This window comes from Sparus aurata, chromosome 6, assembly GCF_900880675.1.
Source record: "Sparus aurata chromosome 6, fSpaAur1.1, whole genome shotgun sequence".
Lineage (NCBI taxonomy): Eukaryota > Metazoa > Chordata > Actinopteri > Spariformes > Sparidae > Sparus > Sparus aurata.
Genome location: NC_044192.1, coordinates 27263076 through 27281633, shown reverse-complemented (window position 1 = coordinate 27281633; position 18558 = coordinate 27263076). Strand labels below are relative to the sequence as shown.

The 18558-nt window shown below is 40.5% G+C and overlaps 1 protein-coding gene across 3 annotated transcripts in view; it reads left to right on the top strand.

The window, feature by feature from the left end:
- The window catches only part of ptpra (protein tyrosine phosphatase receptor type A), a 28112-nt gene extending 10413 nt beyond the window's left edge, over nucleotides 1–17699 (top strand). For 2 of the 3 annotated variants that reach the window (XM_030420567.1, XM_030420568.1), the window contains 21 exons: nucleotides 1615–1661; nucleotides 1957–2038; nucleotides 2138–2587; nucleotides 6948–7047; nucleotides 7256–7329; nucleotides 7837–7973; nucleotides 8919–9009; nucleotides 9262–9338; nucleotides 9452–9488; nucleotides 9611–9708; nucleotides 10093–10212; nucleotides 10477–10643; nucleotides 10737–10872; nucleotides 11226–11384; nucleotides 11468–11561; nucleotides 11699–11775; nucleotides 11951–12085; nucleotides 12587–12712; nucleotides 12879–13030; nucleotides 13479–13614; nucleotides 13923–17699. In XM_030420567.1, coding sequence (XP_030276427.1) covers nucleotides 1641–1661; nucleotides 1957–2038; nucleotides 2138–2587; nucleotides 6948–7047; nucleotides 7256–7329; nucleotides 7837–7973; nucleotides 8919–9009; nucleotides 9262–9338; nucleotides 9452–9488; nucleotides 9611–9708; nucleotides 10093–10212; nucleotides 10477–10643; nucleotides 10737–10872; nucleotides 11226–11384; nucleotides 11468–11561; nucleotides 11699–11775; nucleotides 11951–12085; nucleotides 12587–12712; nucleotides 12879–13030; nucleotides 13479–13614; nucleotides 13923–13997 — 2544 coding nt within the window. In that variant the 5' untranslated portion in view covers nucleotides 1615–1640 and the 3' untranslated portion in view covers nucleotides 13998–17699. The remainder of the gene's footprint in view (nucleotides 1–1614; nucleotides 1662–1956; nucleotides 2039–2137; nucleotides 2588–6947; nucleotides 7048–7255; nucleotides 7330–7836; nucleotides 7974–8918; nucleotides 9010–9261; nucleotides 9339–9451; nucleotides 9489–9610; nucleotides 9709–10092; nucleotides 10213–10476; nucleotides 10644–10736; nucleotides 10873–11225; nucleotides 11385–11467; nucleotides 11562–11698; nucleotides 11776–11950; nucleotides 12086–12586; nucleotides 12713–12878; nucleotides 13031–13478; nucleotides 13615–13922) is intronic. The other variant, XM_030420569.1, reaches the window with a different exon arrangement.
- The last annotated feature ends 859 nt before the right edge of the window (nucleotides 17700–18558 follow it).

Here is an 18558-nt window from a genome sequence, read left to right as displayed (position 1 = left end):
TCCTCTGCCCACTGATGTAATAATCCCTGATGTAAAGCATCAGTTTGTGTGTTGTAGCGCCGCAGCGTTTGGCTCAGTGTTGAAGTATCTCTGTGAGCGAAGGCAGATGGGCTGGATTATTTCAGGGTCAGGACCATGGGATTAGGTCCAGGGATTATCACAGCTCAGTCAGGGAGACAACAGCCTTGTTGGCCTCTGGGATTATGAAAAAGACTGACAGCAAATCGAGCCGACGACCACCCATCCTCCTTCACGCTTTCTCCAAGTCAGTCAGTCCTCTGGCCTCCACCACTCATCCCCATGTCAGTGGGTGAAGAGAGTCCTCAATGCTGATTCACCGTCACTGCAGGAATTTAAATGTGACACTAATTCTGTTTTGGTCATGCTGCGGGTAATCTCTCAAATGTTTGTTCAGTTTGGCCTTTTTAAGTCAAAACCCTGTCAAATATAGATGAAAGTGAAGATACTACGTTAGTTGTTAACTCATTTCTAATGATCTGTGATGACAGCTGTAATTTTAGGGATTAGAGTCTCTAAAAAAAACTTGGCGATTCAATTTGATTGCGATTAACAGGGCACAGTAGGATTATAGAAAAGATTGTCATTGATCGTTTTGTCTCACTATGTGGCAACTTGCTACTTTTTAAAAACGTGTGTGTGTGTGTAATAATCCGTAATTCAAATGAAGAGGTGCATTTACTTCCTGTGTCTTTGCACACGCTCAGCCATCCTCACCAAAATCAAGAAACAGCCTATCTTAGAATCTGAACAAGACGCAGATGTTCACCTCCATTTCTTTTCACCGCCCAGTTGATTTAGAAGTGACCAACATACAGCCTTGCCTCAGATTTGTTACAGGTGATCATAATGTTGAGAATTGGGTCTAACGTTTACCAGTCAGTACCTTTTAAAGTTAATATGTCATGAACATGATGCTTTTCTGCTGGAAGTCATATTATAATAATGAATGTTTGCCAAATGCTAATGTTCATTTTTAAGGAAAAATGTGTCATTTCTTCACACCTATGTCCTTATTAGAGCTGCATGATATTGGAAAAAACACACATTATGATATCGGGTATGACAGACTACAGAAATGTTCCTGCACAGAAGCTCTTTGTCGCAGTGCTGGTTAAAATAAGATGTCACATATTACATTTTTAAGTTTGTGTAAACATTGGGTAGGGTGACTGATTCATAGAATCCCTAGAATCACCTCACGGCTCCCGCAAGACCAAAACAGAGAATGTATTCACCTCGGCTCGAAACGCAGCTAACTTTAGTGGGTTGAACACATCGGGTATGGAGTTTATTTAGTTTTTGAGCCATGACGATGCTTGCTGTTAATGCTTTATTATGCTGTAACGCATTTTATAGAATGGCCAAGACCGCTTACTTGACATAGCACCTGATGCGATGTTACTATCGCAGATGCTCACATTGCAATTTCGATATTGAAACAATATATAGTGCAGCCCTAGTCCTTATTCATCCTGAGAGAGAATAAATAATACAGTTGACAAATGATATCTTGACTGTTTTAACAAAATACTGTGAGTTCCTCTGTGTCATGCTACATGCTAAGTGTTGAAGTATCTTCTGTTTGCTTCCTAGGACCACGCTGTGCGAATGAGTGATTGATGCGAACTTCCCTTCTTCAGGTAAACATTGAACATGCACAGGTTAACACACTTGATGTCTTTTTTTTTTCATGTTAGATTTAGAATTAAAGTATTAGATTTAGAGTATTACCTTCCAAAAATGAACATGTGGGATTAAGACAGAAGATTTAAACATAGACGGTGGAATATACAACACGGGGATCAAGTCTACTAATCTTAATGGAAAAATCTTTGGGTTGAGTTACTGTGTTTTTTTTATCGATTTCAAAGAAATTTGAGTTTTTGTTCATGACTAAAACCTGCTTATCCCTTTTGTTGTGCCTCCTCCATCTAGGGCAGAATGGGTGTGTGTCCCCTGCTCCTGCTGCTCAGTCTAGCCCTCGGGGCCTCAGCCCAGGATCATGTACCCATCACAAGTACGAACCGTGTCCACTTGCATCAAATTCCTTTTATTATTCACCTCCTTAACTTAAAAGACTTCTGCACCATACTGAACAAGGTCTTCTTCTTTCTAGGTCCTCCAAAAATCACTGTCAAACCCACAGATCCCCCAGTCGCACCATCTCTCAACTTCACAGTTGCCACACAAGCCCAAGCAGGCCCACCCACGACGCTTGCCCCCGCAGTCATCCCGGTGACGACAATAACAACAACAACCGCCACCACCACAACCACCACGGTCCCAGCTGTTGGGGATGATGTAAAAGTAGTGGGCCCTAATGGCACGGGGCGGTTGTTACCATTCTCCCCACCTCCAGCTCCAACTGATGCCCCACAGGCACCACCGACTACAGAGCCTCCCCCTCCTCCCACCCCGGCAGGGGGAGACAACGGGACAGCAGATTATGTTCCGGACACCCCAGCTACAGAGACTTACACTGATGATGATGGGGATATAGTAACGGAGGAGACGGAGGCCACCACAGAACCTGGGCTGGATTCCACCTCAGACACCACCCCACATGGTGAGTGCGTGTGCTTATTCAGGGGTGTCTGTTCATTTAATGTGAGAATACATCATATCTATCCACCATGAAACAATATACACAAAGTTAAGATTAGGGAATTGTGTCTACACATATTATGTCAATCACTGATGGAATGCAATTTAATACATTTACTCAAGTACTGTACTGGAGTACGGTTTTGAGGTACTTGTTCTTTTTTTTAATCAGTAATCTGATTAAAAAATCTGATTGAGAAATGTTGTTTTGATGCCTAATTACATTTAATATCAAATACTTTAAGACTCTTACTCAATTATTATTTGTATGCGGGACTTCCACTTTTCCCAAAGTCATATTTTAACACAGTCTTAACTTTTATTTACTCCAGTATGACCTGAGGGTCCCTTTTACAGCCCTGATAGTAATGTAACATCTTTTTACAGTCACATGAGGATAAAACACAGACATGTGTTGTACTCTACCAGTGGTAGCCTCAATAGACCAGGATGCCATGAAAAAAACAGATATGTTGAGTTGTGATTTCAGTGACTCGTTGTATCTGGAAGGGAATAACACCCACTTGCCATGTCGTGGGAATTGCTATGATTCTGTCTGTCTTTGCATAACCTAAAGCTGAATGTAGGTAGACATTACCATTCTCACATTGTCCGTAGTTGTTCAGAGTCATTAAGAGAAGTGTGGGAAGATTTGCAGATTCTTCAATGATGGGATTTCTTTTGTTGCGCTCAAAATTTCAGTTGATGCTGAACAGAGACAAGACTCTGTTCACTGTTCTGTGATTTGCTTCAGGTTTATACTTTTTATTCAAGATGTTTGTCACCGGCAGATCAGCTGAAAACAGCTGGGCCAAAGAGGCTTTTTATGTTTTTTTTGAGGTCCTAATGATTTCTCAACACATTTTGGCGGCATTGGGGCCTTTATTTAGAGCTGCCACTTGTCATCAGATCATCCAAGACACATTGTAGTGTTAGGTGTGAACATGGTCTAACTGAAATAGAAAAGGTTAAAGGAATCTGGATGCAGCAATAAAGCAAGGTTTCATTCGAAAAACTCCTGGAACACATCACAGATTGATGGTATACCACATAAGAGTGTTGGGGTGTTTTTTCGTTGTTGTTGTTGTTGTTCCATCGAGCTGTGTGTTATTCATGGGGGCCTGCAAAGCAGCAGCAACAGCTCCAAAGAGCAGCCAAGTGAGCTTTCTGGTCAAGAGTCGACTTTTAATATTTTAGAGACTCGAACACTTTTCTGCTTTTAGACTCCATTGTAGCAGTGCTGGAAATACCCTGACGTGACATATCTGCATTTGACCAGTCACCCACAGGAACGAGAGTGCCACCAAACCAAATGACGCAGACGCTGCCTAAAACTATTATGCTGAATTAAAAACAATGTAGATGGAGGATTAGTATGGATCTTTTTGATTTCATGTAAAGATGCTTTTGTATAGCATGTAACTTGGGATTGCAGCATTAAAATGGACTTCAGCACTTTTAACATGATAAATACTTTAAATTTCAGCTTCACTTTTAGTAGCTTTGTGTCTGCTCACTGACCACCCTAGTAATATGCTCGTGAGTGAAACATGACTCCCCCACCCTTTTTCTTTTACATTAATTATTAATATTATATGATTATAGAGAAACGTACAAATCACTATCAAATTTCATTGATTGATTCGGAAGGATGTTTTTTTATCATAGATCATAATAACAGCAAGTAAGTTCTGAATCATCCTGCGAGATGATGTGAAGCTGTTTTTGGTTTTAAAAACACTTGGGGAGTGTATTTTCAGACTTAATGGGAAGCTGTGGAAGTTCAGACGAGCATCATACACGTCTGGTCAACATAAATACAACAGCTGTGCCTGCACGGCTGTATGGTATGTCAGTGTTATATAACATAAACACTTTTGGTTGTTAGGTGTTATGTAATTGCTCTATTGTCTCTCCCTGGCCGTCTGTGAGCCTTGTGTAGGGAGCTGTGAGCACTTCTAGATGGCATCAGATCTGTCAAGGCTTTGTCGATTCCACATGATGCCCACAGCCTGTTGTGCTCCGGCTCCGTTGAATGTACACATTGTCCGATGGGAGAGCACTGAAAAAGTCCTGGGAATTGTGTGTGAAAATGCGACATAACTGGGAGGCGATCCAAACCACTTCCCAGCAGAAAGTGCACATGGAGCATGAAGTCAAATGATGCATTCTTCGCCGCATAGTTTGCCCGTAACGTTAAGAGCTTTCTTGAATTTTTGAGTCGGCCCCTGGAACAGCTGATTTTGTCATTGCATTGTCACCGCTGCCATGCAGTTTTCTAGAAAAATCTCTTCTTTTGTTGTGGCCCAGTGTGTCTTACTGACCAGTCATCAGCACACAAACGGCAGCCAGTTTTTTTTTGTGCTCCAAACTCCTGTTGTTGTTCACGCAGATCTCATGTCTTTTGTGTTTAACAGTGACAGTTGTAAGGTCACCAGGAAGACCACGGGGTTGCCTTCAACCAGTAACTCATGCGCGTGGTGGAAACATACAAATTGGTCAGCTATTGTAATCTACAGGAGGCATCACAAAGAATAGATGACTTGGTTCATGTAATGTCTAATTTGTTATGTTAAGCCTGTGTGACCACAGTGCTTTGTCAACAGTCAGTAGCATCATAATAGTCCTACTTGGGTACCTGATGCAAAACAAGCTTTTAACCTTAAACTCTGAATAATTCATGAGGAATTCATGGCAAACATCCTAAATGTTTCAGTATGTTATACCACCACCCTGTGTCTGCTGTCATCGTGAAGCCAAGGGTCAAACCTCTCAACTGTTAATCTGTGATTTATGTGCCCACTCCAAAGGACAGTTTGCACTCTTTCTGTCTCTCTATTTGGGTTTCTGTTTAGGATTTCTTTTCCCTTTTGGAAGCTCAATAAAATATTAACATGGCCAACCATTATGGAAAGGAAAGATGCAGGCTGGTGTTGAAAGAGGCAGAGGTCGTTTTACAACCTTGGCTCTTGTTTTTTTTTTTTTTTACCCACATTCTGAAATGTTAAAAAGCTGAAAAACTTTGTTTTGGGGAGTTTAAACAGCCACTAGATATTGAATATAGTATTAATACAGGTTTTGCTGAAACAGTAAGCAGATTAATTTGTCAGTTCATCGACAGAGTGATAAAAGTAATAATAATAATTAGATAGACAATATTTTTTTATATATATATTTTCCAAATAAGGTTACAAAGTGCTTCACAGAAAAGGAGGGGAAACATCTGCAGATAAAGACAACACAAATTAGGAACAATGGATTAAAAACAAAACAAAATTAATGAGGAAATTAAAAACAATAAAACAAGGTCTCTTTAAAGTAAGGCATGCAAATATCTCTAATGTCAGCACATTAAATATCAGGCTACAGCTAGCAGCTGGTTTGCCTAATTTAGCTTTAAGGTGCATTATGCAGTTTTGGAAAAAAATGTAAACTCAAAGTTACCATTTACAACATCAATTAGGTAATAATACAAATTGAGAAGTAGTTATATGATATTGTCCCATAACTGAATGAGCAGCTCATCCTCAGAGGGAAATAAGGTTCCACAGTGTTTGAAGCTAGAAAGGTGGCTGCTCAGAAGGGTAAGACTGAAAATTGTGTAATAGCTTGCCTGGCTTTGTCCGAAGACAACAGCATCTCTGAATGTGTTTGCAGTGGCATACCAGTCTCAAGGTATACCACAGTATGAAAATGGACAGTTTTCCTACTGTAAATTTGCTTATCTACAGTATCTACTATAGTACTTAGCAAGTTTATATCAAGTTTCATGTCTGTCAGTACATACAATTTTGCGACCATTCAAAAAGGACTTTTTCATTCCTTTAAGGTTCATTGTAACTGATAATATTGATAATTGTGTAATGCCACATACCATGGTACTGTGATTTTCTGAGATGGTGAAAATCTCATACCATTGCAAACCTGCGTCTGTTGCTGCTAATTAACAAGTTATATCCTGTTTGAAGTCTTTCTCACACTTCCGTTGTGGTTTGAATGGATGGTCCGATTTGAATTTGAATATTGATATGTAAAAAAAAAAAACTAAAACGCATAAAATCACCTTCCCATGTTTTGCACATTTAATAATTCATTAAAATGTGTTACATTAATAAACTGATAAAACATTCACATTGAAGACCTCACGCTTCATCTACTGGTGTAATATGAGACTCATTTAGTTAAGGGCAATGGAATTTGGCATCAGTTTAAAAAGAACTCTGACTCACCTCAAATGTTGAGACATCTTTTTGAATATTTTTTTTAATTATAATCCATCTTGCAAACCTTTATTCTCTGCTTTCTTTCCATCTCCGATGTAGACAACAACCAGTCTGATGACATGCCGATCATCGCAGTCATGGTGGCTCTGTCCTCCCTTCTGGTCATCATCTTCATCATCATCATCCTCTACATGCTCAGGTTGGTGAAGTGCGGCTGATGTTGCACACAGGCTGGAGACCTGTGGTGAAGGCCTGAGGTGCTCCTGTTGCCATGGCAATGGCTGATTGGCATTCAGCTGCGAGACTAAGGCGATATGTTTTTGTTTGTGTGTGTGTGTGTGTGTGTCACAAAGATGCACACATTTCTCTGTGTATTAATATGCACTTTGATCTGTGGTGATTGACAGGTTTAAAAAGTACAAGCAGGCAGGGAGCCATTCGAACTCCTTCAGACTGACCAATGGTAGATCAGATGATACAGGTAAAACTCCCACACATGCATCCGTGTTTGTGTTTGTGTATGTGTATGTGCATCTGTTTGTGTTTGTGTGCCTTGTCTGTGTCTGCAGATGTGACTGAACACTCACTGAGCGGGATTCATTTATTTGTTTTGGGTCATATCAGCAAATATTTACAGCCGACTTGACCTAACCTGTGACTCTTAGTTGTTTCTGATAACACTTGATTGAACTCGCTTCCCTGACTGATAACATTACACTGGTTGACCATTGGCAGAGGGCTTTTGTTCGCTGTGATTACCTAACCAACAGGGCTGCAGTAACCTCGCTCTTGTCTCAGTGTTGAATCACATCGCCCTCTGGTGGGCGCCTTTAGAAAAGACAAATGATGAAGTTAGTGCAACTTGGTGTAAGACAGCTAAACTCTCACTTTTTCTACCCCCTTCTCCCCCGTCTTTATCTCCACCTGTCTCACCCCTCCCATTCCTTCCCTCCTCTCCTGCCTCCTCCCTTCCTGCTCGCCGGCGCAGAACTTCAGAGCGTCCCACTATTGGCCCGCTCACCCAGCACAAACAGGAAGTACCCTCCGCTTCCCGTCGACAAGCTGGAGGAAGAAATGAACCGTCGCATGGCTGATGACAACAAGCTCTTCAGGGAGGAGTTTAATGTATGGCACACTAAACATGCACCCTCAGATAGAAAATACTGGACCTTAAAACTATATCTCTCTCGCCAAAATAAGTCCCAACCCGGTGCTTGTAGACCAGGACGTATCTCAGCTACGTCGGGGTTCGCTGAAAGATTGTGAAAAAATAGTGATAATGATTATATATATATGATATATATATACACATATGTGTGTTTAAGAAGAAAATAACCGCACAAAACGGATAAAAGAAAAGTGATGTGATGCTAATCTGAGCTACATTTATGTCACAATAACCAGAAAAAGAGTGAATGGAAACTGGTTAACAAGCCAAAAGAGAAGTCAAAATAGTTAAATAGCTCAGCTAAAAGAGGATAAACATATAATAACAAAATATGTAGCCTTAAGCAATTGGTAAACTGATATAAGTAACCAGAACTAATGGATAAACCAGTAAAATACAGAAAAAAAGGCAAAATAATGGATATATGGTTTCATTTATTAGCTGAGTAAAAAAAGGGAGTTAGTTAAAATCAACGCTGGCACCTAAACCTTTACCTTTCAGTTAGAAAGATATCCTTAAACCTCAAAATAGTTGGAGGTTAATTTAGTAGTTGACAGTTAATTGATGAATACATTAATCATTGCAGCTGTAAATTCAAGTGTATGAAAAATTATCAAATACAATTAATATCCATTTTTTGGGAACGTACTTAACATTCCCTTCAAAATTGACTGGAGTGAACACGTGGAATATGAAGGGTGGTGCAGATGGTACTGGAGATTAACTGATAGGGATATGTCAGAAAAAGCAACTTTTACTGTTTGGCAGAGTAAACAAAAGGAATTTGAAATTATTAATTTTAAAATGCAACATCAAGGCACAAAAGTAATTTTAAACTGAAACGCATCGGTCAGCTCTTCCTCCCTGTTATCTAAATGTGTGTTTTTGCCTGTGTGTTTCAGGCGCTGCCAGTCTGCCCCATCCAGGCATCATGTGACGCTGCTTCCAAGGAAGAGAATAAAGAAAAGAACAGATATGTCAACATCCTGCCATGTGAGTGACAACAGAACTGTGACACTGACTGACATTGTCTGCCAGTAAAGCTTTAAGAAAGATTAATCAGTGAGGTCATAGTAAATAACAGGAAGCTGGCAGTAAAAGACATTATACAAAGTGATTTACCGAGTCATACTTTAGTGGTCAGGATGGAGAAACGGCAATCTAACATGTGTAATTAAAACTTCCTCTCTCGCTGTGCTCCTCCTCTGCTTCCTTTGATATCTTCTCTCTGTGTTCCTCCCTCAGATGATCACTCCAGGGTGCACCTCTCATCTCTGGAGGGAGTCCCCGACTCTGACTTTATCAACGCCTCCTTTATAAATGTTAGTACGAGTGCTGTGTTTTCTCCAGCAAAATAATCAATTCTGCTCTAAATATTATGGACTCTAATTTTAACCCCATCATAACATGTCTTCTGAACATCTTTCTTTTACAGGGTTACCAAGAGAAGAATAAGTTTATTGCAGCTCAAGGTACATTTTGTTAATGCACTGGCAGCAGAAAGATGGTGCTGTATTTTATTTAACAGACTACCTGATTATTGGTTTATTACTCGTCCTCTGAGTTTCTGTGTCTCTATTAATCTGTCTCACAGGGCCGAAAGAGGAAACGGTAAATGACTACTGGCGGATGATCTGGGAGCAGAACACAGCCACTATTGTCATGGTGACCAATCTGAAGGAGAGAAAAGAGGTGAGAGAGCTGGAGAGTTGATGACGCATGTGTTTTATATACTGTGTTTGATAATGGTATATCATTTACATATACAGTTTGGACTGGATATCCCTGTTTAAAAGAACACAGTTTGGTTTTATGTTTAACATGTCTTTTTTTGGAAAGTTTGTTAAACAGTGAACTTTTTAAACTCTTGTGTGAATTCTTACATGAGGGCAAGCACAACTAGTCCCCGAATCCTGACTTTGCGTTAACCTCACGTAAATTTTTTCACACTTGTTCTGTTATACACACAGTATACTGGCCTTTTTTTTCCAAGTGAAATACACTGAGGCTGTTACCACTTTGTATACACTGCTTTGTGAGTGTACTCAATGTGAATACCCTCTCTACGCATTTCAGTGCAAGTGTGCCCAGTACTGGCCGGACCAGGGCTGTTGGACATACGGGAACATCCGAGTGTCTGTAGAAGACACAATGGTTCTGGTGGACTACACCATCCGCAAATTCTGCATCCAACAGGTAATATCTCACAAGACTGTGAGTACCAGGATGTAATCGTTTCATTGTGTTTACCTTCTGTCTTTCCTTGGAAGTGGTGGTGTGACTGAATACACAAAAAAAAAACAACTGCTGGAGCATTTATCTAAAGACCAAGACTAACTAATGACACACATTACTGACACAAAATGGATTAAATATAGTTTCGACACTTTGGGTATGCCGTGATTTGAGTTTAGTGACCTAAAAAGAAACCTAGTTAACACTCAGTTGTTTGTTTCTCAGGTGGGAGATGTGTCTGGGAAGAAGCCTCAGAGGCTTGTCACCCAGTTCCACTTCACCAGCTGGCCAGACTTCGGGGTGCCCTTCACCCCTATTGGCATGCTGAAGTTCCTCAAGAAAGTCAAGAATTGCAACCCGCAGTATGCCGGGCCCATCGTGGTCCATTGTAGGTGAGTGGATCAAAGCTCGCTCTCTTACTTTTCACCTATTTTGCTGTGTATCTTCATCCGACACACAACTCACAACATATTTTTGTCTGTCAGTGCCGGCGTAGGGAGAACGGGTACCTTCATTGTGATCGATGCCATGTTGGACATGATGAATTCTGAGAGGAAGGTGGACGTGTTTGGTTTCGTCACCAGGATCAGAGCCCAGCGCTGTCAGATGGTCCAGACTGATGTAAGTCCAGTGTTGACACACTGCTGAAAATACATTGAGATTTCTGTTAGGGCTGCTCAGCTAATCAAAACATTACCAAGATTGCAATACAGGTAAATATACAAAGAAAAATCCAAATGTCATGAGATGTCTGTGAGATACAGACCCCAACAAAGGTGACATTTACAATCAACCAAAAATGGGCATCATATCGCAATGTCATTGTCCGTCAAAAAAATCTGACTCATTTATTTTAATTTCCATATGATGCAGCCCTGATTTCTCGCCACATGAATAGCTGAGATGCTGCGTTTGTTTCGTGCAACAATTTCTGACTTCCACTCGTTCCTCACCTCTCTCACTCTGCCCAACAGATGCAGTACGTGTTCATCTTCCAGGCGTTGCTAGAGCACTACCTGTACGGAGACACGGAGCTGGAAGTGACCTCTCTGGAGTCTCACCTGGCCAAACTGTACGCCCCCTCACCTGGAGCTAGCAGTGGTCTGGAGGCAGAATTCAAGGTCTGCGTGCATGTGAGAAGAAACAGTTGTTCCTCTTTGACCCCTCAGTTCTCATAGCTTTTGCATCTAAACAGCTTCAATCTCATCATTTCTAGAAACTGACATCCATCAAGATTCAGAACGACAAGATGAGAACAGGCAACCTGCCGGCCAACATGAAGAAGAACCGAGTGCTGCAGATCATTCCATGTGAGTGACCTGTGGGTTTATACAGTATTATTGTGCCTGCAGACGGGGATGACAGCTGTGATGCACATAATTGAACTGCAGATGTATAGTCCACGTGTCGGCTCCTAAAGGTTAATGTTTCTCCTCTTTTCTAACAGACGAGTTCAACAGAGTGATCATTCCAGTCAAGCGAGGAGAGGAGAACACAGACTACGTGAATGCCTCCTTCATTGACGTGAGTGTAAAAGCACCTGCATAAGAGTGGGATCATTTCATTTCATTAATGCAAGCAATCGATCAGGTGTTTGAAGTCTCCCTCCCTTCCTCCCACTGTTTATTTCTGTATCCACTATTCATCTCTGCATTCCCTCTGGACATTACTTCCTGTCATCCCCTTCGTCTGCTCACAGGGCTACCGCCAGAAGGACTCCTACATGGCGAGTCAGGGCCCCCTGCAGCACACCATAGAGGACTTCTGGAGGATGATCTGGGAGTGGAGAAGCTGCTCCATTGTCATGCTCACCGAGCTGGAAGAGAGAGGGCAGGTGTGTGTCTGTGTGGATGTGTGCAGTTACAAACACTAGTATTAAATATCAGCTCAATAACTCTCTAAAATAGAATATTGATATTAGATAATTTACTCTGTGGTAGTGAAAGGCCTCCAGTCTTGTAAAACATGGGTAAAATGACTTGATCTGTAGTGGTTTTCTGACATATCTTCATGTTAGATCTTTAATAGAATGTCATATTAAATCTTGCTGGTCAGGACACTGCAACAAAGACGGAGCGGAATTGTTGAAACAGGACAGTCATACCAGGAAATCCTCTTTAATGGACAGGCCTTGGGGTTATTTCTAGCAAACATGGTGGATTTGGTGTCAGCTTCCTTCTTTGCTCATGTAATTAATTATTAACGGAATTGGAATTTGTTTCTTTTAAAGTCATTAGTGTTTGGATATTTGGAGGATCGCAAAACCACTATCCTGAGATTTAGCTCATTGTTAAGCGCGGTAATTTGACCACCTCTGTCATTATGGCTTCTGCAGGAAAAGTGTGCTCAGTATTGGCCCAGCGATGGGGCGGTGGTCCACGGGGACATCTCCATTGAGATAAAAAGGGAGGAGGAGAGCGAGAGCTACACAGTGCGTGACCTCCTGGTCACCAACAACAGGGTAAGAAAGGACAAATAGAAACACACTGGAGGGTTTGACAGAGGATAAAATATTAGCAATTAACATTTCTTATACTGATCATACACCAACAACAGTATTTGCATGTTTGCAATACTACCAACATATCCTCATCTTTCCTTTTTGTTCTTGTCAATCTTCTCTCCAGGAGAACAAGGCTCGAGCGGTGCGTCAGTTCCATTTCCACGGCTGGCCGGAGGTGGGCATCCCCACTGACGGTAAAGGCATGATTAATATAATTGCTGCAGTGCAGAAACAACAGCAGCAGTCAGGCAACCACCCCATCACAGTGCACTGCAGGTAAGGCACAAGCACACACATGTACACACACACACACACACACACACACACGCACACACACACAGCGGTCTTGACAGTATGTTGCTCTTATAATAGTTGCTGTATGCACATGTGAAAGAAAAAACAAAATGCTCTACACTAAAACAGAAATTGTATGGATTTTTTGTGTCACGCTTGCACATAGAAATGCTTCTGGCAATCAAGTGAGCTGCTGTGTGTCTGGGAAATTGTTGCAGCCATGAAATCACAGGAAAAAACAACTTGGAAGAATTGTTCTCTTCTTCCTCATGACATTTTAAACTGCTCCCAGAAATGTTGCTGTGCTCCCTTTTTTGCATGTGCACTCACAACAAAGCCTCCTGTGTGTATTTCTGTTCATGCTTACAGTAGTGTGTTTATTGAGGTTTACATTGTGTGTGTGCGCGCGTGTGTGTGTGTGTGCGTACAGTGCTGGTGCTGGCCGGACGGGGACCTTCTGTGCGTTGAGTACAGTCCTGGAGAGGGTGAAGGCAGAGGGCATCCTGGATGTCTTTCAGACAGTGAAGAGCCTCAGACTGCAGAGACCCCACATGGTGCAGACACTGGTGAGGAACAGTCAGAAAAGAGAATTAACACATTTCCCAAAATGCTGAACTATAACTTTTTATGAAATTGTTTTAATTCATGAAGCAGATAGAATGTGGATCCCTAAAAGCAAGTTACATTTTTTGTAGATGTTTAGATTTTCCTCATGCCCGCAAAGTGTAAAGTCTAATTGCTTAGATCTTCAGTTCATGCATTAGTACTCAAACTACAGCTGTGTGATTTTACAGTAAGCCCGGAAACAAGGAATAGGTTACCAAAGTAATTGATACATCACAGATTTTGTACTCCCCTCCCTCCCCCTCCTCAGGAGCAGTACGAGTTCTGCTACAAAGTGGTCCAGGAGTATATCGATGCCTTTTCTGACTACGCCAACTTCAAGTAAAGACCTGCCGTGGATGGACTGATGTCCGCAAACACTTCATACCATCATAATGCTCACACCAGATGATAACACACACACACACACACACACACACACACACACACTACCGTGCAGGAAGCTGCATACTCCCATCTGATGGATTTAAAAAAAATAAAAAAAAGACTCATTGCAACTTGACCTGTGGATGGGATGAACTGCCCGGAGGAAAAGGGAACAGAGGCCTTGGCCCAGAGGACAGGACAGGGCAGCGCAGTCGGACAGAGAAAATAACTGAGATGCCTTCTTGAATATTTTGTAATATTGGTCTTGTTAATACAGCCCTTCACCCCCATTTTCTTCCCCCACATGTATATATACTTACTGTGTTGCATCTTATTACTTTGGTTTCAGACACAGTTTTGAGTTTGGCTGCATTTTCGGGTGGCACCTGTAATGTATTTTATCGCTATATAAATATATATAAATATATATATGAATATAAATCTAATTGCTTTTGAGGCTCATGTAAAAAAAAAAAAATCCAGAGTCAAGGTAAGGATGTTTGGATTTCTTTCTCTCTTTTGTTTTTTTATTTTTGTTTTTGTTTTTTGGGGGTGTTTTTTAGGGACAGAGACTTAAACATTTTTGGCTGTGATAGAGCCGCGCTGTAGCAACATGTGTTGTAGCAGAATCCTGAACGCTTACAGAGAAAACTCCTAAACACACACACAAGCAGCAGAGCCATTAAGCTCCATCTATCGAGCCAATTACAATTTCCACCCTTTTAAGTTTCAGGGGTTCAAAGGTCACTCACGGTTTGGAGATTTGAATCACTGTCATGTAGCTCATGGGCTCAGGTTGAAACACACACACATAAAACACTAAATACCAGGAGCCATTCATCTTTTTTTTTTTTTTTGTGAGCATCTGTGTGTGCATGTTTGTTTGAACTGGAGCATAAGCTGGCGGAAAAAGACTGCTATCTGCCGAGTGCCAAAGCCCGTCACTCACTTGGTTGTGCAGCTCTGGAGTCTGAGACACTCTACCAGCCATGTGTAGACATTCAGTGCGAGAAAGCTATTTTACTGTCTAAGCTTCTGTAGCCAACACACTCCTGGACTATGACAGGAAACTTGGAAAGTAGCTATTAAATATAGAATTTTTTTTTTTACCCTATACAGAAATTTGAGGGGCAGCAAAATTGGTCAAGCTTCAATGTTAAAATCTATATTTTACGTTGAGGTCTGCTACAGTATCAGCAGCATTGTTGATCATGTTAAGAAGCCAAATCGCAAGTTACTTCGTTATTGCATTATAGACATCAACAAATGCTATACTCCCGGCATGTTTCTTGTTTACAGACACACGTCAGTATTTCTTTTAGATTGTATTTGAGCATTTCTTTTTTCCTGAATGGGGTTTCCTTTGAGCCTGCCTGAATGAACTGTCTTTTTTTTTTATATATATACATTATCGCATCACTACGCTGTACTGTCACTCTTTTCAAGACTTATCCCCTTTTATTTCCCACCATGAACACTGATGCCGAAGAATGTTTCTTTTTATTCGAATGCTGTTGCTAACATATTCCTCGATAATGGATGCATTGTTACTTTTAATAGTGGAGGTGTGCCATGCAATGTTTGCTATGATTTTTTTTTTTTCTAAAGTCTGTCCTGTGAGGGTGCTCAGACTTGAACTACAGTGTTTTTTTTTTTTTTTTTTAAAGATTAGGTCAAAATGAGGCCCTGCCCTTTATGATTGTAATGAAAGATGAATAATGTCCGTTAACCCTTTTGGACTTTCAGGTCAGTCCTTATTTCAACCCTGTGAGCTCAGGAAAAGACTGATGTCAGGATTGTTTAAATTTACAAATTGAACAAAGTAGGCTTGAGTGCTTCTCCGCAAATGGTTTTTACTCTGAGCAGAGGAGCGTTCAGTTGCTCCCCTGCCTTTTTACAAATTTTAATGCCATGATATTAGAAATTATATTCCTCTTAGGAGTTCTCAACCTTTTTTTAAACGTAGATTTGAACTAAGATCAACCCAGTGCTTGTACATTATTTACATCACACCAACGCATTACACCAACGCATTACACTAACACTCCATATGTAATTACTTTTATTAAAAGAAGGAGCACAATCAAAGCTAATTTACTGATGGACGTCATGAAAAGTACATGCTGAATTTTCAGGAAGGGTAATGCGTCAATGTTGATTTTTTTGAACACTCATGCACTATTTGCACCAAAAGCAAAGCCCTTATAAAATAACCAAATGAGAGATGAGGTCAGAACTGTGATATGGCCTTTTATATTGGATTACGGGAAATATATTTGAAACCCTAGAGAAGCTCTTTCAGGTCTCAAAGCCCTGGGCGAAGGCCCCCTGTAGGGACTTAAAGTAGCAGGTATATTTAATTGACCGGCCACTGAAACTGATGGCTGTTTGTGCATCATCATTGTCATTTCAGGTCTTCTTTTGTTCCAAAGCATCACAAGTGCCCGCACTCTTAGTTAGGTGCCATTATGTTCTTCATTTATTTACTTGGTCACTTATTGGGTCTTTAATCAGCAGAGGAGGGGAAGATTTTTGTTTTGACTGTCTGTGCTTCAATTACATGGGCTTATTGTGCGTGTTTGGATCATGTGACCACTTTGTCTCACTGCAATCTGACAGCAAAACTCGACACTGTGCCAACACAAAAGACCCACTGTTTTGCTATTATAGTGAACTTAAAAAAAAGTGCCTCACTGGTAGGTTTTCAAAAGAAACTTTACATTCAACATGTGATGGAATCTTTTCCCAAATTGCATGCATTTCCTAAAACGATGACAAAACCTCTTTGTATGACAAATCAATAGGGCCAAAACCAAGACTGGGTCAGTCATCCTTCCTTCCACATTCCCTGTAGTCATATATTCTTAGATTCCTTGATTGTGCAGATCAAACTAACATTGAGGTCACTCTTTAATTGAATTCCATCTTTAATGGCTTAATTTCATTCCATATCACTTAATTGTGGGATCCATGACAAGTAATCAATTGTGGGTACCCAAGTGTTCAAGAGAAAGTCATAGATTTTTCCCCTCAACAAAAACAGTTGCATCTTTTATGCAGCATCGTCCTTGTTTCACATCCCTTTATTCCTGGAGTGGAACATTTGGAATGGCCCGGAGAATCCAAATATGTCTCCACTACTCGAGCATTAGGCTGAAGGAAGACATGAGTCCAACTTTGCTCTTCTTCTCTCCACCTTTAGATGTCCTTTATGTCTCCAATCCAACTCCGCTCACTCCTTGTCCTTGTCCTCTTTCACTTTGTCCTTTGGACCATTTGTTCCCCAGTGGTGGTCACTGCCCACTCCCTTTTGTACATAATGTAAGGTTATTTATATTTCATTCCTGTCTGCTGCCTTGCTCATTTTATTTTCTTCTCCCCCCTTTCTTTTTTTCTTTCTAAAAGATGTATATTGAACTGTATCGGGACCATTTTGAAATGTATTAGAGATGTTTTGTCTGGCCATTTTTAATTTGGTATAATTGTCTTAAGCAAATCCTATTTTTTAATTTGCCTGTGTTTGTTTCTAGTGTTTTGTTATTCAACATTTGAATATATGTATATATAATTATATATGATAAAATTATATATAATTATATAATGCCAAATGGCCTTTCTAAGCAAGATACTGTTCAAACCTAATAAAGTGCTTGAGATTTTATCAGTTGTCTGTAGTTATTATGTCTTTGACGGGTCACTGTGTAGTTCTGGAGAAGAAGCTCAAACTCTATTTACAAGTAATAATACATACTCAGAAATATTTCTTTTCCCATGACTGAATAAACAAGCTATTCTCAGAGGAAAATGTGGTCACCAGGACACTGTTTGATGCTGGAAGGGTTGCAGGGCCCGCCAAATTTTTGAAGTTGTACTATGTTGTTTGGTTTATTTAGACGTAAAATTCAGCCAATGAAAATCCATCTCCTCTCTTTAAAATATCCAGAAGTGTGTTTAATCACCTTTGAAGCTATTTTGAATGTAATGTCAAAACACAGTTCTGGACGAGAGGAGGCATGTCACACTTTTTCAGACGTTTCAAGTCAGGACGGCCTGATGCTCATTACAGCTCACCTCTCAATGAAGACTAATGGTACAGTGGTGCAAAATAATTGCCAATCATTCATGTACCTTATAGATCAGGCAGTCCTCTTGAGGGTTGCTCTTGAAGGCTCTCAATCGGTGTTTGACCCTTTCACCCCTGATCACATTTGTGCTTTTTGCTCCAATAAATAATTAAACAGGGAACAGTTTAGGCTTACTGTTGTAATGTCGCTGTTAACAATAATACCTAGAATTCGTCTTAGGACACATTAGGTTTAAATTAGGTAAGAATGGCTAATGAACAAACATGGGGTTATTCAGGTGAGCAGACGTGTACCAACTCAACAGAAATTCCTAATCAAAGATAAAGATAGATTTTTTAATACCTAAATAAAAGGGCACTCCACCTACTTTGGACAGGAAATTCAGTTCACTTCTCATGAGGACTATTCCTCAGTCAGTTGCATCATGTTTTGTGT